At 37.7% G+C, this 21,152-nt stretch overlaps 2 protein-coding genes across 2 annotated transcripts; one reads left to right on the top strand and one right to left on the bottom strand.

Annotated features, from left to right (window-relative positions):
* Positions 1-4,954: 4,954 nt before the first annotated feature.
* On the top strand, positions 4,955-8,455 carry LOC123879722 (MIP18 family protein galla-2-like). The gene is made up of 2 exons (XM_045927622.1): positions 4,955-5,359; positions 7,201-8,455. The coding sequence occupies exons 1-2, from the start codon at positions 5,083-5,085 to the stop codon at positions 7,389-7,391; spliced, it is 468 nt and encodes a 155-aa protein (XP_045783578.1). The 5' UTR covers positions 4,955-5,082; the 3' UTR covers positions 7,392-8,455.
* Positions 8,456-8,608: 153 nt separating this feature from the next.
* On the bottom strand, positions 8,609-20,107 carry LOC123879726 (gelsolin, cytoplasmic-like; the record flags this gene model as incomplete). The annotated part of the gene is made up of 7 exons (XM_045927630.1): positions 8,609-8,711; positions 9,611-9,736; positions 10,660-10,770; positions 12,048-12,196; positions 12,792-12,912; positions 19,546-19,671; positions 20,012-20,107. Coding segments are annotated over 7 exons (783 nt in total), but the record flags the coding sequence as incomplete, so codon positions are not given.
* Positions 20,108-21,152: the final 1,045 nt, after the last annotated feature.

Below are 21,152 nucleotides of genomic sequence, written 5' to 3'. Positions count from 1 at the left end.
CGGTCGTTTTACCGCTAAAATATTATGGAAGAAAGAGTTAGCGATACAAATTTTCTATAGAAATGAATGTTTGTCTCTGTCTTATTTTCTTGGACAAGACAAACTGGTTCTGTTGTACATTTTATTCGGCCATGCTTGGCCGCAAGTTGCCAGTGACGTCACAGTAAACCAGTTGAGGAAGTTTTTTGTAGACGGACAGCATTCCAAACAAATCCATTCAGTTTCAAACTCTATTACATTCAAATAAGATTTATTTTTGCTAGTAATAAAATTTTGGTGTATTTTCTTTCGTTTCCTGGAGAATCGACCGCAAAAGCGCTGAAGCGCTTAATAACATATGCCCACTAACAAAAAGCTAAATGAAAAAGACAAAAAAAAATGTGTTTTTTATGACTCTACTAGAGGATGCCCGCGACTTCGTCCGCGTGGATTTTTTTGGAAATCCCGTGGGAACTCTTTGATTTTCCGGGATAAAAAGTAGCCTATGTCCGTTCCCGGGATATAAGCTAACTCTGTACCATGTCAGAATCGGTTAAACTGTTGGACCGTGAAAAGGTAGCAGACAGACTGACAGACAAACTTTCGCATTTCTAATATTAGTATGGATATAGCTTTCCATACACTTAGCTTGCTTTAAGAGGGCTCTCTCCGTCACTCGTTTCATACAAACGTAGTTCCAATTTCATTTGAATATTAAGCAACCAAAGTCCATGGCAGACATATTCTAGAAACTAATATCTATGTCTGTGGTTTTTCAGATTTCTGTTAAAATATTCGGTTTCAAAGTTACGTGGTCTTAAAAATTTACTTATAAATCTTTAAGCCCCTGTCATTTTAAAACTACATATTTTAAGAAAAATCTAAAACATCACAGACACAGATATTAGTTTCTAGAATATGTCTGCAAAATTTCATGGACTTTGGTTGCTTACTATTCAAATGAAATTGGAACTACGATTGTATGAAGCGAGTGACGGAGAGAGCCCTGTTAACAAGGTATTATTATTTTGATGTCAAGTCACCTTGTTTCTTTGTGTAAGGTTGAATTAATTACATGCACCGGCAACGATGATACGAGTACCTACTGCACAAAATATTCGCCCGAATTTAATACCGTTTGTATCAAAAAATCACAGTTTTTTTCCACGCGAATTTTAAAACGCAGTGCAGCCATGTCTATTACAAGTGTTACAGAATTGCGAAAAAAATCACGCGATTTTTATTCATTAGCCCTTATAGGGCTTATAAATTAATTTGACGATTCAAAAGCACTTGTAAAAGTTTGTTTTAATCAAAATCTATTCTATTCTATTCTCTCTCTCTCTCGTCTGGCTTCACAAAGATTAGCCAATGTCAAGTTTGTAGTTATTTGTAACAAGTTAGTTAAACTATACAAGTATGGACCCCGTCTGTGCCGGCGATCGCCGACATACGCATGACACCCCCTTAGAGCGCTTTACGGTCAGTTTTAACAAAAAAACACTGCAAAAAGGTCTATTAAAGAAGTCTATTCTATTCTATGTAGAGATGCCGGAACTGTGATTTAACTTTCGTGCGGTATTATTATTCGCGCGAATATTTTGTGCAGTATGGAGTAATTCCGTACACGTAATAAATCGCGCGAATGAAAATCGCTGTACGGGCAAGGCCTAGATGCCTGGTGCACTTCGACCGCCCGTTGTGCCAGATCCATTTTTCCACGCACATGCAAACTGTGGAATTAACTCCCATCGGCGGTGTTCCCACTTGATTACAACATGGAGTTATTCAAGGGTCGGACCAACAAATTCATGAAAGGCCGGCAACGCATCGGCGATACCACTGGTGCTGCAAATGTTCATGGGCGGTGGTAATCACTTAACATCAGGTGACCCGCCTGCTCACCCTCTTGAAACAAAGGCCTTAGTATGGATAACTCGAAGTCACGGAATATTAACAGCTGATTCATACCAATTGCGTATGCAGCTCGTTTACGCCACGCAAACGGTTTCCCATGTCTCATACAGTTCCATACATTACAACGCAATGGTACCCGCTACGTCTACGCTTACGCAGCCAGTGTGTTTCAGCTCTTAATGGTATAGAAAGGCTAAAGCGCTGCAGCGCTTAAGTATTCATTTGTGTGGAGGTGTGTTGAACCAGCACGTAGAGACCTACAACGTGCCTCCAACAGAACAAAAGGTGAGAGGCCTGGCCGTGACGTCATTCGCCCATGATTTAATATTATGAAACTACATATTTTATTTAAGTAACTATTAGCTGATGCCCGCGACTTCGTTCGCGTGGATGGTTTCTAAAAAATCCCGTGGGAACTCTTACATACACACACACATACACACAAACTTTCGCCTTTATTAGTGTGAAACTATTTACTAGTTGACCCGCCCCGGCTTCGCACGAGGAGCTTACTTATTCCATAGACAAAGTATGGGTATGATTGTGGTATACTAAATGTTTTGTATTAATTATAACTAAGAATCTACTTTCTAATAAGCTATTATACCTACTGATCGCGATTATTTTGCTGTTACCCGTTGAGGAGTTCCCTCCTTTATTTCCGAAACTGTTCATCAAATATTAACCAAACCTACATGGTACTAACCTGACAGTACAACCTTTGTAAAATAAAATGTGAAAATCGGTTCGAAGGAGTTATGGAGGAAAATCGATAAAAAGTTTGATCCCGTATCACGAAGAATACCTATTTTTTTCCGGGATTGAAACTACCTTTTATTAACCCGGAGTATTAGCTACCACTGCACCAAATTTCATTTAAATCCGTTCAGTAGTTTTCGCGTGATGAGCGTACAGACAGACAGTCTGTCTGTTCGTCTGTCAAGAAACCTATAGGTTGAGTATTTCCTGTTGACCTATAATCATGAAATTGGGCAAGTGAAGGGTATTTGAAAACCGTACATTACATCACAAAAAACCCGGCCAAGTGCGAGTCAGACTCGCGCACTGAGGGTTCCGTACTCGTATTTTTTCCAACATTTTGCACGATAAATTAAAAACTATTATGCATAAAAATAAATAAAAATCTGTTTTAGAATGTACAGGTAAAACCCTTTCATATGATACCCCACTTGGTATAGTTATCTTACTTTGAAAATTGAAACTCATTTTAATATTTTTTTACATGATATATGTAATCACAAATTTGCGCTTTTCAGATTTATTCCTGTATTTGTACTATAGGGCCTACCTATCTGCCAAATTTCATGATTCTAGGTCAACGGGAAGTACCTACCCTATAGGTTTCTTGACAGACACAACGGACAGACAGACAACAAAGTGATCCTATAAGGATTCCGTTTTTCCTTTTGAGGTACGGAACCCTAAAAATTGTTATTTTTTGTACGGGACCCTTCGTGTGCGAGTCCGACTCACACTTGACCAATTTTTTTCCTTATCTTGAAGAAAAGATAAGCAAGTAAATTCTCGCTGAAATGGGAATAAGAGGCGCACTATACGTATTTTTGACATAAGCAATTAATACCGTATTGCGAGGGCTCTCTCCATCACTTACTCCATATTATCGTAGTTCGATATTAATTTCTAGAATATGTCTGCAAAATTTCATGGACTTTGGTTGCTTAGTATTCAAATGAAATTAGAACTACGTTTGTATGGAGCGAGTGACGGAGAGACCCCTCTTAAGCAAAATTTGATGCTTTGGAAATGCAAGATTTTTCAGGGGTTTTTTGATAAATAACTAGCTAACTAATGCCCTCGACACCATTTATACGTTAATGGTAGGTACTATGTTAGAAACCTTGCCGCAAGTGCCAACAACAGCTGTAAGTTTCAATACAATCTGATGAACGATGCCCGAACACAAAGGTAGCGAACAGACAAACATAAAATTTTATAAATGAGAAGATTAACTGACTTGGGGACTTCATTTACATTGAATGTAAACGTTATGTAAATATCTTGAAAATAAGGCGAAGATGGTGGAATAAATAAATTATATAAAGCAATTTTTTTTTTAAAGAATATTAGTCATTTTTTAATCATGACTAACATTCCCATTTCCCCTCCAACTAAGCGTAAAGCTTGTACTAGAAGTGGGTACGACAATAGTGCAACGGGTGGGATTTGAATCGCCGACCTTCCTGATTTCAGTCTGCTCGTATAACCGTAGAGTTATTGAGGCTAAAATAAATATATCTACAGACTTATTAGTCTGTACTCTGTAGGTATATTTGCGTTATAACGCGCAATGTGACTTTGTTTTTAGGGTTCCGTACCCAATGAGTAAAAACGGAGCCCTATTAATGTAACTTTGCTGTCTGTCTGTCTGTCCGGATCATATATCAGGCAGTGGCGTAGCTACGTAACCAAGGGCTTGGTTCAAAAAATGGGGCCCCACTGCTATCTAAACTGGTTAGGTTTTATCAGACATTAAACATACAAATACTTTAAAAATGCTGAGCTACTTTACGAGTATCAACAACCCACAGAAAGAATTTAGGGGAATTCCCTGGGTTTTTTTTTTCTCTCGTGTGGCAATTCCCTAGGTATAACTTTCGGATATAGCTCTCAATTGAGTTGCCATGATTAAAGTCGGAATGCAACCTAGTATTTATTTTGAAAATGGGAATAAAATAAAAATTTTCAAAAGTTCAGTTCGATTGAGACACTGCCCCGCCTAGCCCCTAGGTAGCTACGCCACTGGTCACAGGTCTCTAGCTCGTAGACGAAATGAGTTACAAATCTGGTATTTGGTGTAAAACGTTGACCCGAACCCAAATATTGAATAAATAATTCAATTAAATTATTTTTCAGGAGGGTATCCCATACATGAAAAAGGAGCCGGCTGTGACGATCACGAAAATCAAAATGCTATGGAATCAGCGTATCGACGAAACACCTAGAATCCAGAGTTTAATTATTAAAAACATTTTCTAGGTTTATTTATCTGTGATCAAAAGCTGACATTGACAGCATTGACTTTGACAGTTGACAGATAAACAAAAACACGGATTTTCTGAATTTTCCCTGCATTTTGCGTAATTTTGCGCTTTCTGCGAATTTGGCGAGTATTTTAATATTTTTCCACTTAAATAAATTAAAACAATGACGAAAACGGCCGACAATGTGAACCCCAACGTGTACGATACGTATTCAGAGCGCGAAATAACCTCGAACGAACTCGATGAAGACGTAGTCGATGAGATAGATCGAAGAGAGGTGTTTGATTTGATACGCAATATCAATGACCCTGAGCATCCCCTAACCCTAGAGGAGTTAAGGGTCGTGGAGGAAGGCAATATATTCGTGGACAATGAGAAGAATGTGGTCAATGTGTATTTTACGCCTACTATACCACACTGCAGCATGGCCACTTTAATAGGTAGGAATTTTCTTCACTTTCTTATCACCATCAAACTAACCCATCGCCGGTTCACTACTGAGCACGCGTCTCCCTTTAGAATGAGATAGTTTGACCATAGTACTTTTCTTTTCTTTCTTCTCTGGGCTGGTTTCCGCACTTAAACGTTTCCGTCTGTTGTGCATGCGTTGCCCCTCCCCGCCGAAGTTTTCACTCCAGCCATCCAAGCTCGCTCCAGAAGCCGAGTAGACCGCCCAGGTTGACGAGGGCTTCATGAAGTGAGGTTGAGGTTCCCAAATGGCGTTCTCGTTGTTCTGCCACGCCCGTGCTCTCTATGGCCCTGCACAGAGAACTGTCGGTAACACCTATAACGAAAAGGTGTTTCCGACAGTCCATAGTACAGACAGGTGACCATAGTATATCCCGCTAGCTAAGTGTGGATTGGCAGGCTGCACACACCTTTGAGATCATTATGGGGAACTTTCTTCACTGGGGATGGGGGTTTCTTTCACTGTTAAAACAAGTCATTTTCAATTATTGCCTATAATGCACATCCTACAAACCCCTGACTACCTAAATAGGGGGTGGACGTCCTTACCAATATGTTATTAAGCCTGAAGGATGCAGTTTATCTCTGCACCAAGTAGGTAATCCCCATAACTTGGTCTATGTGGATTTCTGGTTTTTAAAAATGTGTTTGGGGACAAAAAGCCCATCTCTATCTCTGCAATGTAAGCTATCTCTACCTTTCATCAAAATCGTTTAAATAGATGGCCTATAAAAAGCTAGTGAACAGACACTCTTTCACATCCATATCAATATTATAAATGTGAAAGTGTGTCTGTCTGCTAGATTTTCACAACCCAACAGTTTGACTGATTTTAATGTTTGGTACAGAGTTAGCTTACATCCTGACAACGGTCATAATTTACTTTTTATTGAGTTCCCACGAGATTCTTAAAGGTCCATCCGTTTAACTGATTTATATGATTTATATATTGAAATCTGTTGCTTTGTTAAAAAACAAGTCATTATTTACAATTGCAAGCAATACATATTATGATCATGTCCGTAGTAGTAGGAATCTTGATCGTTTAGTTTTGAACTATATACCTAGGACTAAGTATTTTGTAAAAAATTGTGTCATGTTGAGTATTGAAATATTCAACAAGATCCCTAATAGCATCAAATTGTTGCCTTTGAATAGATTTAAGACTGAGCTATTTAAATGGCTTAACATGCACAATTTTTATGAACTTAAAGAATTTTTTGACATAAAATAGATAGATATGGACTTTGAGTGATTTTAACCATTGATGTTTCATGCACGAAATTTGCACGCCATTCCATGGCAAATGTGGTGATACCAATATGAATTTGTAAGACCTATTTAACCCGCATTTAAGCAAATAAAATGATTTGATTTGATTTGATTTGATTTGATATGAAATTTGTTCAAGAGGCAGCTTGCATCCCGGAAATTGACATAGACAACTTTTTATCCCGGAAAATTAAAGAGTTCCTATGGGATTTTAAAAAAAAATAGATACACTTAGACAGTCGTGGGTATCATCTAGTTTATAAAATTGGTATAGATTAGTACAGAGAGAAATGTATTGAATACTAGCCGATGCCTGCGGCTTCGCCCGCGTGGATATAGGTTTTTCGAAATCCCGCGGAAAATCTTTGATTTTCCGGGATAAAAAGTAGCCTATGTGCTAATCCAGGATATTATCTATCTCTATTCCAAATTTCAGCCAAATCCGTCTGGTAGTTTTTGCGTGAAGGAGTAACAAACATACACACACACACACACATACAAACTTTCGGCTTTACAATATTAGTGTGATTTTCTTCCTCAGGTTTGTCTATCAGAGTCCAGCTTCTAAGAGCTCTACCAAGCCGCTTCAAGGTCACCGTAGAGGTCTCCGAGGGTACGCACATGTCGGAGCATGCCGTCAACAAGCAACTCGCTGATAAGGAGCGAGTAGCGGCCGCTTTGGAGAACAACAACTTGGTGCAAATCATCAACCAGTGTGTTGTCAACTCATAATATTTTAACTTCTATATGAGAGAGAGGTTAATATAGAGCTTTCTCTGTTACTCAATCCCATATAAATGACAAAGACAAAAAATTCAGTATGCATTAACCAATTTTAGTGGCATACTAACTTGTTGTTTGCTTAAACGGTGAAGGAAAACATCGTGAGGAAACCTGCATGCCTGAGAGTTCTCCATGTTCTCAAAGGTGTGTGAAGTCTGCCAATCCGCATTGGGCCAGTGTGGCAGACTATGGCCTAAACCCTTCTCACTCTGAGAAGAGACCCGTGCTCAGTAGTGGGCCGGTAATGGGTTGATCATGTCACTAACTTGTTTCCGTGGATAGGTACGGTAAGCATAGACTCATTTGTGATTGTCTTTGTCATTTGTATTACAGAGACAGTCATATATTAACTTCTCTCCGTGGTTTTAGTTAAGTATTTCACCTAGAAAACTTGTGCGTCGCATACTTCCGCGCGTTGAAGATTCGGACGATTCGACTTCGGGGAAGTGTGCGAGGTTTCCTGAGATTTCATAGAATTCTAAACGGAGGTTGGCGAATTCGGACCCAGCATTTTTAAAAACCGGTCAGATTCAGAAATCATTTAATTTTAATAATATTTTTCAGAGTATTTTTCTGTGTAAGCCTGATACTTTTAGAAGATGGGGATCAAAAATGTAATTATTCACAAGCACACATTATTAATAACCGTTACACAAGTGAATATCTTTTTTCTCCCAACTTTATTTGATAGACTTTGATGAAGTTTTTTGTTAGACTGGTTTACTAGAACAAGCATGAGAAGTTTGATTCGTGAACGTGGGCTTAAGGCTCACGGTTCCGTTAGTTTGGGCCTGGAACTCTATTGAATTCGCCAAACTCCTTTGTTTCGCTCGACTCGTTCGACGCGTTCAGCTTGGATAAGTGTGCGTTCACCATAACACGTTGACTATCGGCGAAATTATCACGATAATTATGGCGTTGTCGGGCATTGACGTTAACCTTAATGTGGCCCGAGCATTAAGTTGCCTTCAAACTAGGAAATATAATATAATATATAAATATAGCTCACCCTACTTTTAAATGTAATATAATATTACATCTAAGTGTGAACAGTGACATTTAAAAGTAGGGTAAGTGATATTTATATATTATATTATATTTCCGTACTTTGAAGGCAACTTTATGATATCTTGTAAGTAATGTAAATAAAATAAAACTTGTATTTATGTACAATAAATTAATATTTTATTGAATTTTGTTTGATTTTACACTTTACTAAGAGTTGGCTGCTGTTGTCTCGTTCTTGATATCTTCGTATGAGGCTTGATTCTGGAAAAATTAACAAGATAAAGTTAACCCAACTACTACCCGCGAACTGCCGATAGATCACACTATCAAACTATCATCACACTATCACACTAATATTATAAAGGCGAAAGTTTGTGTGTATGTGTGTGTAAGTTTGTTACTCCTTCACGCAAAAACTATTGGACGGATTTGGCTGAAATTCGGAATGGAGATAGATAATATCCTGGATTAGCACATCGGCTAGTTTTTATCCCGGAAAAGCAATGATTTTACGCGGAATTTTAGAAACCTATATCCACGGGAACGAAGTCGCGGGCATCAGCTAGTAACAAGATAAAGTTAACCAGCACTAAAACCCGACTACTACCCGCGAACTGCCGATAGATCACGCTATCATTACACTTCACACTAATATTATAAAGGAGAAAGTATGTGTGTGTGTGTGTGTGTGTGTGTGTGTATGTTTTTTAATCCTTCACGCAAAAACTACTGGACGGATTTGATGCCGTGCAGAAACCAAAGGAGTATGGGGTTAATGAAAACTGCCATACCCCTTCCAGGTTAGCCCGCTTCCAGCTTAGTCTGCATCATCACTTACCACTAAGTGAGATTGCAGTAAAGGGTTAACTTGTATCTGAATTAACTATGTAAACTTACAAGTGTAAATTAAATAACACCCCCGACAAGTGAAGGTTACAGTAACTAGAAAAGAGCTGATAACTTTCAAACGGCTGAACTGATTTTCTTTGATCACTAGGAACTCTCGATCAAGCCACCTTTCAAACAAAAAAAAAAACTAAATTAAAATCGGTTGATTAGTTTAGGAGCTACGATGCCACAGACAGATACACACGTCAAACTAATAGCACCCCTCTTTTTGGGTCGGGGGTTAGTAAATATATAGTAGATTCAACACTCACATCCCACATATCATCTTCCCATCCAGGGAACAGCTGTTTGAAGATAGCTGGTTCCTTCCCTTGCTTCAGGGTCACCACGATTGCTGAGTCGACAGTCCTCTCCAGGCCATCGTCTTCAATATACTCCTGCATAAGATAGGTATAACATTATTTAGATAGATCTTGTAAAAACCGGCCAAGTGCGAGAGAATCGCGCACCGAGGGTTCCGTACTTCGGTATTTTTTCTGATACTTTGCAAAGTAAATCAAAAACTATATGCATTGAATCTGTTTTAGAATGTACAGGTAAAGCCTTTTCATATGATACTCCACTTGGTATACCTAGCTATCTTACCTTGAAAATACTAATAATACACGACAGACGGACAGACAGACAGACAACAAAGTGATCAGACTCGCGCACCGAGGGTTCCGTACTTCGGTATTTTTTCTGAAATTTTGCACAGTAAATCAAAAATTATATGCATTAAAATAAATAAAAATCTGTTTTAGAATGTACAGGTAAAGCCTTTTCATAGATACCCCACGTGGTATAGTTATCTTACTTTGTAATTTGAAAACACTAATTATTTGTTCAGGTACGACAGACGGACAGACAGACAGACAACAAAGTGATCCTATAAGGGTTCCGTATTTCCTTTTGATATACGGACCCCTAAGAATGTGGAAAACGCAGCGTTGGCACGGCAACGTAAGATTTTTAACACCTTTATTACCTGTTATGTTCCAAAGTCACCATGATCCAAACTTCATAGTCGCTGATCGTTCCTCCCTGTGCTGAAGACAATACGCAGAGAAACTTTCAGCTTTTATAAAATAACTTAGTCAATCCCCGCTTGTATGCGATATATTTTTTTAACCAATATTCCCCTTTCACTCCAATTAGGTAAGCGTAAAGCTTGTGCCAGGAGTGGGTACGACAATAGTGCAACGGGTGGGGTTTGAAACTTTGAACCGCCGACCTTCCGGAATTCAGTCAGCTCTTCAACCGTTGAGCTATCGAGGCTCCGATATAGCGATATTATGTGTTATACTCGTAGTTAACCTACCCCAATAATTCTGAGTCTGGCAGCTTTGAGACGTTCTGAAATGTTCTTTCCGAGCCAAAGATATAGCTCTTCACCACCGTCCAGGATGTACGCTCCGTCGTCAGAAAGATCCTGGAAGATAAACACTTTTTAGAGCTTCGTACTTTCGTACTAAAATAATCACCCATAAAATTTCGTCCAGGCAGTCCATCTATCCACCCGTCACAACTCACAACCATTTTGAAAATTAGGTACATCCATACTAATATTATAAATGCGAAAGTGTGTCTGTCTGTCTGTCTGTCTGTCTGTCTGTCTGTCTGTCTGCTACGCTTTCACGGCTCAACCGCTGAACCGATTTGAATGAAATTTGGTACCGACTTAGGTTTATTTTCCGGGGAAGGACATAGGCTTCTTTTTATGCCGGAAAAACAAACAGTTCCCGCGGGATTCCTAAATACTCATCCACTTGATCGATTCGTATGAAATTAATTGGTACCGAGGTAGCTTGCGTCCCTGTAATTGGCATAGGCAACTTTTACTCCCGGAAAATTAAATAGTTGCCACGGGATCTTTAAAAACCTAAATCCACGCGGACGAAGTCGCGGACATCCTCTAGTTTTTTATATTTACAGATTAGCGCCTGGCTGCAATCAGACCTGCTTAGCAAGTGATGATGCAGCCTAAGATGGAATGCGCTTGCCTAGAAGTTGCCTATTCACTCTTGACTTGAAGGTACCCAAGATAGGTAGGTATAATCTGTACAAAATGTCTTCTCACGCGCCATTTTAACTCTATGGGTCAAATGGGACCTTTTAAAATAAGGACTAAAATCGTACTTTTGATATGATATTTGCCATATAAAGTTAAAATGGCGCCTGAGATTTTATTTTTCACTCGTTATATCCTTGTTAATAGTATTATAAATGCGAAAGTATGTCTGTCTGTCTGTCTGCTACGTTTTCACGGCCCAACCGCTGAACCGATTCTAATGAAATTTGATACAAACTTTGGATACATCCCGGGGAAGGCTTAGGCTACTTTTTATCCCGGAAAATTGAAGAGTTCCTACCGAAAACCGAAAAACCGAAATCCACGCGGGCGAAGCCGCGGGCATCCTCTAGTAGAAAATAAGTAGTTGTAAAGTTTCATATTCGTCAAAAGCACTTTCTGCCAGATACTTAATACCGTACATCTTCCATGAAAAAACATCCTTTATAGCCGGATCTTAGGCTGAAATCTATAAAGCGCACTTTGACTTTGCTCTGACTTAAGATTGAGTTAAAACGAGACAGATTTATGTGAGAGATATAGCTCTGTCTCGTTTTAACTCTGTCTTAAGTCTAAGCAAAGGCAGAGCGCGCTCTATAGATCTCACCCTTAGAATAATAAACCCAATAAATATAAACCTTCTGAGTGAATCCAGGTGGTAACTCCTCGAATTTAATCTTCCCGGACGGACGCACCGCCACCGCGGTCAGCGATAAGGGAGTGGTCACTCGACGGTTTGCGTTGACTTTCCATCCGGATGGTAATTCTTTTCCTTCTGGAGGCCCTCCTGCAATCCATCCATACTAATCATACTCTATACAGGGTTAAAACGAAAAATATCAGAAAGCTCTCGGTACGTAATTGTTAGGGTTCCGTACCTCAAAAGGAAAAACGGAACCCTTATAGGATCTCTTTGTTGTCTGTCTGTCTGTCCGTCGTGTCTGTCAAGAAAACCTACAGGGTACTTCCCGTTGACCTAGAATCATGAAATTTGGTAGGTAGGTTGGTCTTATAGCACAAGTAAAGGAATAAATCTGAAAATCGTGAATTTGTGGTAACAACATCACAGTAAAAAAACTAAAATGTGTTTCAATTTTCAAAGTAAGATAACTACACCAAGTGGGGTATCATATGAAAGGGCTTTACTTGTGCATTCTAAAACTGATTTTCATTTATTTATTTATAAGCATAATAGTTTTTGTTTTATCGAGCCAAATGTCGAAAAAAAGTATCCGAGTATGGAACCCTCAGTGCGCGAGTCCGACTCGCACTTGGCCGGTTTTTTCCTTTTGAAATAGAGAACCCTAAAAACCTATATCCACGCGGACGAAGGCGCTGGCATCATCTAGTAGACTTATAAAGAACCAGATGGGTCTTCTTACCTAACACCTCCCAGAACTCCTCAGCTTCGTCCCCCTGGTTGACCTCTATCACCTCCCTGTCATCACCGACCAGTGATGCTACGAATTCTTTGGCCGCTTCTTGCTCTTGCTCACTTGATCCCTAAAAGTGATCATCATATGATTTATAGTAGTACATTATTTAAATTTTAACATGTTTTTATGTATTTATTTATTTATTTATATATTTATGTATTTATTTATTCTAATATTACCTATATATAAATGTATACTTGCACCACCTACCTCTAATATCTATAGCTATATCCTTTGGACCATTTTGGTTGCCTGGAAGAGATCGCTAGGTAGCGATAAGGCCCCCAAATTGTACCTATATTTTGTTGAGCTTTGTATGTTTTTTTCTGTACTAATTTTGTGGTGTACAATAAAAGTATATTCATTCATTCATTCATTCATCATTATCATCATCATCACAACCCATCGCCGGTCCACTACTGAAAAAAGGAGTAATACAACGTGTAACCAGAACGCTAGCTAGCAATAAACGAAGACAGGTGATAGTACTGATTATTGATAACGTACCACAAAAAAAAGTTGAACAAACACAACATATTGCAAATAAAACATCTGACTAACGCTACAGGTCGACGAACGTTACATAAATAGGCCACTCAAAATCAATGCCGCGTCGTAGGTGGGGCATTGACACGAGTTTTGCACGCTATACAATGCGGGTTTGAAAAATACTAAATCACTAAAGCTGCATGATAAGGCAAATGATTATTGGCATTGGACTGTGTTTAGATAGTATAATATAATATTAACCATAAGTTGTTGCTAGCGTTCTGGTTACACTTTGTATAGTTCACATGCCGGCAATAACAGTAGGTAACTGGACAGAACTGGAACTAACTGGACTGGACTTAAACTGGAACTAATTGGAAATATCTCGACTGAACTGAAACTGGAACTAACTTAACTAGACTGAAACTGCAAGTAACTGGACTGAACTGAAATTGGAACTAACTTAACTAGACTGAAACTGCAAGTAACTGGACTGAACTGAAATTGGAACTAACTTAACTAGACTGAAACTGCAAGTAACTGGACTGGATTGAAATTGGAACTAACTTAACTAGACTGAAACTGCAAGTAACTGGACTGGATTGAAATTGGAACTAACTTAACTAGACTGAAACTGCAAGTAACTGGACTGAACTGATATTGGAACTAACTTAACTAGACTGAAACTGCAAGTAACTGGACTGAACTGATATTGGAACTAACTTAAGGCCTCTAGGTATACCAGCCATAATTTCAAATCTAGAGATGGCGATACACATTGTATCGGCATCTCTCTTAGACGCCCCTGAACCGGTTGCGAATCGCCACAGTGCAGATTAATCAGTATCGCATCACTTCTGCATTTTAATCTACGTACTTTACTGCAGTATTTACATATAACATCAGAATCGACTGCATTCGACTTCGCTAAGTTCATGTTCACATGTGTTAAGATTGCATGTACGTAAAATTATTTTTACAAGTAAAATGTTGTTTTATTTACTTTTTTAATCCACACTGATGCCACTTGGCATTAAATAGTAAACAGTGAAAAGTGTTCCCTAGTTACTGATTAAAATGATTTGAATATTATTTACAATCAATAGTTTAAATACTTTTATTGCTTTGTACACTTACCTAACAAGAAATAGCTAATGCCTATTGTTTTTAGTTTAGATTCATCTCTTTACAATCATGATATCAGGTATCTTTTACAACCTGCGTGTTTTACGTATGTGTGTGTATAGGGGTTTACTTCAGATTAAAATGGACTTAAATGTCCTTGATTTAAGGTCACAAATTCAATATCACCGATTTTACTTTCTGGTTCGGTTATGCCTAAATTACTTAGCACCGAAATCCATACTTCCATACTAATCCATACTAATATTATAAATGCGAACGTGTGTCTGTCTGTCTGTCTGCTACCTTTTCACGGCCGAACAAACCGATTCTGATGAAATTTGGTACAGGATTAGCTTATATCCCGTGGACGGACATAGGCTACTTTTTATCCCGGAAAATCAAAGAGTTCCCACGGGATTCCTAAAAACCCATGCGCTAAATCGATTTGTGTGAAATTTGGTTCTGAGGTAGCTTGCATCCCTGCAATTGACATAGGCAACTTTTTATCTCAGAAAATCAAACAGTTCCCACGGGATCTTTAAAAACCTAAATACACGCGGATGAAGTCGCGGGCATCCTCTAGTTATCTATCAAAGTTTCTTTTTATTTCATTTCGATATTTATCGGGGTTGTAAAATGCTATTGTTAGGTGTTGCAAAAACAGCTGATAAGGATTATATTTATTTCAATACACCTGCAGCCATAACATGGCTTATATCTATGTATTTATAATAGGCTATCAAGTATCCTTTTACAACTTATGCGCGTAGTATGAGATTTTAAGTCTAACAAAATTCGACCTTCAAAACATAATAACGTCAAGATTAAAATGGACCTAAAGGCCCTTGATTTAAGGTCAAATATTCAGTATCTATCAATCACTGATTTCAATTTTGCCGTTCAACCGGTTTCAATGTTTCCGTTCACCCCACTGGCTGTAGATGTATGGACGAAATTGAGCTTTAAAACAAGGCTGTTAAGGTCCAATACCATTCTATCAACGTTGTAAAAACTCGTACAATACATAACGAGACTCAGAGCATAATTACCTACCTGCTGAAACCCGCAGTGAAACATTTTATCAAATTTCGTAGAATTAGACCGTCAAAACACAGTAACATCAGATTAAAATGAACTTAAATGACCTTAATTTAAGGTCCCAAATTCAATAACACCAATTTTAATTTTTGGTTCTGTCTGGATGGCTATACATGAATGGATTAACTTGAGCTATGAAACAAGGCTGCTAAGGTCTATTTCACGTTAACGTTTTCAATATAAACCTATCTGCCAGTTTTGACCATTAATGTGGTGACCATTAAACTTGGCCTTGAAAAAGATACTTCATAAGAATGAAAGATTATATACAGTAGGGACAAGTCCAAGTTTGTTACTAGTTGATAATAATAATAATCATTCATATTTACTTACATCTTATAGGTAAATTTAATTCTATATCTTATTTTTATATCTCAACAACACTTTCCACAATCATCATGTACAAATGAAGTCCTAGAAGTTACTATCATACAAGTTACTGTTTATTACATTTCGCTAATGACCGGGGTCGTAAAATCCTATTGTTCTATATTATCAAAACATTCACAGTAAAAAAAATATTTTACAAGCGTTAGGGGTGCAAAAACACCTGAAAGGTATTATATGCACCTGCAGCCATAACAGAATAACATTATAAAATATTTCGTTTTGTATAAAAAGCTGTTTTGTTTATAATCCTCGTTTTCGTTTATTCAATATGGTTACCTTACAAAGCAAGTGCGCTCGAGAAGTCAACAAAGAGATTATAATATTTTATAGCTTTTTTTAGTTATTTTTAGATTCGGGCCATTGATTTACATTTACAAATTTTAAATTTGTAGTAATTATGTTCTCTAATTCAGAAGCTTTGAGCTACCCTTCAAGTCTTCAAGCCTACCCCGTAGGTAGGCTTGAAGACCTTACTTCGCTCGGTCAAAAATAGTACTGCGACTTACTAATACAATGCAGAGTCTGAGCCTGGTGGTGATTTTGAAGTTTGAAAAGGTGCAATAGATTCCCGTACTAAGACAGGATTTTGAGAAATTGGATCTGGAATTGACCAAATTATCGTACAACAAAACTTCTCACGGACTAATGAAAGATATGAACAAACGATTTCAGTAGTAAGATTTTATTAATTTTCTTACATTTCGATTCAAAACAATAAAATCAGTCGGATAAATAGATATATGACATTCCAAAACGAAGTAACTCTCATCTTAATAACAATTTGATGTATACTTTAAAAGTAACTGCATAAGGTAAGTTTTACAACAAATATTTTAACACCGATATTTCAGTGTTAGTCTAAGTGAGTGAGAACACAAAAGCCATTATGATCCTTTGTACTGACAAAGGCAAACACAATAGGATCTTTTATTTCTTGTAAATTGGACTAGCTTTATGACAAAAAGTAGGTATAAAATTTTGCTTTGCACATGTTCAACTTTTGGCTGAGATAATAAGGTCTAAGTTGAAGGATATTGAATAAGATACATACTTATTTTTGTATCTATAAAACATTTACGACACCACAATTTTTGGTCAAACTTATTATTGACTTATAATACTTAGTGACGTATATACATATCAAACCGGCCAAGTGCGAGTCAGATTCACGCACCAAGGGTTCCGTACTAGGGTATTTTTTCCGACATTTTGCACCATAAATCAAAAACTATTAGGCTTCAAAATAAATAAAAAAATCTGTTTTAGAATGTACAGGTAAAGCCCTTTTATATAATTCCCCACTTGGTATAGTTATATTACTTTGAAAACTGAAACACATTTTTTTTTGTGATGTAACCATTTTATGGCTTTTGCCAAATTTCATGATTTTAGGTCAACAGGAAGTACCCTATAGGTTTTCTTGACATTCGGACATACAGACAGATATATAGACAGATAGACAACAAAGTGATCCTATAAGGGTTCTCTTTTTTCCTACGGAACCCTAATGAAAGATATCATTGCATAGCAAGTGAAGAAAATAATAATTATAACACCTTGGATAACCTTGGAAACATGTCGGACTTGAAATTTTATGTCATTTTCATAATCATCAAGATCATCATCATCATCATCATTATCAGCCTGTGGATGTCCACTATTGGACATAGGCCTTCCCTAAAGAGCGCCACTACACCTGGTCCTAAGCCTTCCTCATCCAGTCACTTCCAGCCAGCCGCTTTATATCATCAGTCTAACGTGCTGGAGGGCGTCCCACACTACGCTTGCTTATACGCGGTCTCCACAGATAGACAGATATACAGAGAGATAGACTGATAGACAGACCACAAAGTGATCCTATAAGGGTTCCTTTTTCCTTTTGAGGTACGGAACCCTATCAAATGAATCATTGCATAGGAAGTGAAGAAAGTAATAATTATAACATCTTAGATAACCTTGGAAACATCTCGGACTTGAAAGCGGATGTCATTTTCATAATTATCATGATCATCATCATCATCATCATCATCATCATTATCAGCTTGTGGATGCGCACTGTTAGACATAGGCCTTCCCTAAAGAGCGCCACCACACCTGGTCTATTTATTTTTAATTTCAAATTATAAGTCCTGGTCCATAACGACCAAATATTAGTTTCACTACACTGCAATCTACTATTTACTGAAATCTTTTAAAACTTAAATTATTTTTTAATATAATAAATGCACAATATCAACTTATCTTAAAATCTAGAAAAATCCTAAATAAAAATACTTTATAACATAGAACTTAATTTACTACTCTATGGCATTCTTACGACATTCCACCTGAAAAAATGCTTATGAAACCCGATACAGGTCTTACCGCGCTGAGGCGACGGGTATGACTGACAAGATAACGTAATTACGGCCCATAACACTCAACAATAGGGTCGAAAATTCTTTGTACTCGCTCTGTACGCGATTTGAACAGAATAAGCGAGGAAGCGTGAAATCAAATAATTTAGAATATAATTTGAAATATAGCACTTACTGTGAAATGATCGGACCGAATTTTTTCTTTGATTGTTTTACACCTATGGTGAAAGTTACGTCTTTAAGAGCTTTGTCATTAAAGAGAAAAACCCAAAAGTCTAAGGTTTTAGACCAAACTTCTGATTTTTTTTCTATCGAGGAAAGTTTGTCCAATCATGTTTTTATCGGACCAAATCCAAGGGGATATAATGAAAAATATTATATATTAATTTCAAATTTTTCGATCCATGCGTTCCTAACTTATTTCCATTTTAGTAAACTTTAGTATCGACGAAAACGGAGACCGCCGCGTTAACTAGACTGAAACTGCAAGTAACTGGACTGAACTGAAATTGGAAGTAACTAGACTGGACTGGGACTGGAAGTATAAGTATGCGATAGGTTGAAATGGAAATCAGGGATGGAACGTCCCGCACACCCGCTCAGCCTCCGAGCTAAACCGATCCGTGCGAGCGCGGGTGAAAGAAAGAAACAAAGAAAGAAAATGTATTTATTTGTTGTTGGTGTCACAGATAAAAACAAAGTATACAAATATAGGTACATTTTCATCTGTGACACCACCCCAAATGGGTGTACAGCTCAGCATTATGTCCTGCATCATATGCAGGACGCTGATTTTCAGCTGTGATTAGATATATATTATCTAATCACAACAGTAAATTAAAAAATAATTTAAAATAATTTTAACCACAATATGTGTAGTATGCATATATTATATAATAGAAATATAATATATGTAATATATATGAATAAATAAGTATGCAGAAAATAGTAATCTAGATTCTAGATAATAATAATAATAATCCATTATTATTAATAATGAAATATCCATTATCTATAATAATAATATAGATAATGGATATTTCAGCCGCAATATTTTCGAACTCAATTTGCTTGAATAATATAAACTTTTTTAATTTGTACACAAAATTAAAATCAAAATTGACGTGCGGGTATGCGGGGCGTTCCACCCCTCATACCTCGATTGCCATCTCAATCTGTCGCGGATACTCCTGAGACTATCTCTATACTTTAACTGGACTGAGTTTAGAAGTAAAAATTACCTTTCCACTCCATACGTAAACAGCACTTGGTGTTTCTAGTACAAAAATGTCGTCATCCTCCAGTAAGTTGGCCGACTCCTCGATCTGGGTGACTCGCATGTCCACACCCAGCTTGGTACCTTCTACCTGTAAAGAAAGAAACGATTTTTGAAAATTCAACCCCTAATTGCGTAATATAGGGGTTTAAATTTAAGTAGATCACGCGGATAAAGTCGTGGGCATAATCTTTTTTTTTCTTTTCTTTTTTAAAAAAAAAAAAGAATATTAGCCATTTTTAATCATGACTAACGTTCCCCTTTCCCCTCCACCTAAGCGTTAAGCTTGTGCTAGGAGTAGGTACGACAATAGTGCAACGGATGGGGTTTGAAACGGCGACCTTTCGGATTTCAGTCCGCTTCTATAACCGTTGAGCTATTGAGGCTTATATCTATGTATATATTAATCTAGTAAACACATATGTTGGTACCTTGAACAGACGAACGCCATCGTCATCATAGGATTTCTTGAAGTTTTGAGCCTTGTACTTCTCATCTTTGCTTCCACACAGAATCACGAGGATTCCTGAAAAAAAAATACAAGGAGTTGGACAGTGCCCATAACATCACCAAAAAACTGGCCAAGTGCGAGTCAGACTCGCACGCTGAAGGTTCCGTACTCGGTTATTTTTTCCAACATTTTGCTCGATAACTCAGAAACTATTATACATAAAAATAAATAAAAATCTGTTTTAGAATGTACAGATGAAGTCCTTTTATATGATACTGTTAGAAATATAATATTTATGTGGTATGCATACAACGTAACACACATATGTACTTACTCTGTGGCTTGTCCTCGTCTCTTTCTCTCTCTGCTCAACCTTCCAACGACATGCACTGTGTGTGAGGCTTTTATTTGTAATATTAATTGTATTCAAGTTTGTGTAAAGATATTACTGACGATAATTATGTGTGGTTTATTATGTGCAATAAACAAACTCATAATGTGATTGTGATATTATTTCTGGCCGTTGTAACCACTGCTCGATCCTTGTGACCTCCCAAGAGGTCATGGGCCAAGATCTAAATCTACGAGATTTACTACAACGTGTTTGAGAAATATATCGATCGATCGCTTAAGAAGATTGCACGTGCGTGTACGAATGAACAAATACTCTGATCTATTGTGAAGAAACAAAAATGGCATTCCGTGGTGAAGTTCCCACTACAAACGAAGATGGCGGCTCACGTGTCACGCCGACGACGTCTTTGTTTCCTGCGATTGAGAAGCTGGAAGGCAGCCAGAACTATTTAGCCTGGAAGTTTGCGATTCGTATGGTTTTAATACTAGAAGGTTTGTGGGATTGTGTTACTGCAAACGCGGTCACTGACGCTGCGCGCGATCAACGTGCGCTGGCGCGCATTTCCTTGAGTGTTAAACCTAGCCTGTACCAGCATATCAGAAACGCATCTAGTGCCAAAGAGGCGTGGGACAACCTTTCGGACATTTTTGAAGACAAGGGACTTTTGCGTCGTGTCTTGTTGTTGCGTGAACTGCATCGTACACGCTACACAGACTTCAACGACATGAGTAAGTACATAAACAACACTTCTGACATTGTACAACAG

Source organism: Maniola jurtina, chromosome 28 (assembly GCF_905333055.1).
Source record: "Maniola jurtina chromosome 28, ilManJurt1.1, whole genome shotgun sequence".
NCBI lineage: Eukaryota > Metazoa > Arthropoda > Insecta > Lepidoptera > Nymphalidae > Maniola > Maniola jurtina.
Note: the sequence above shows the minus strand (reverse complement) of the source record. Positions and strands in the feature narration are given on the sequence as shown.

Bases quoted from the DNA above. Each gene is read 5' to 3' on its own strand.
- LOC123879722 (XM_045927622.1), top strand. From the start codon at position 5,083: ATGACGAAAACGGCCGACAATGTGAACCCCAACGTGTACGATACGTAT. The intron at 5,360-7,200 runs GTAGGAATTTTC...TTTCTTCCTCAG, and splicing joins CAGCATGGCCACTTTAATAG to GTTTGTCTATCAGAGTCCAG.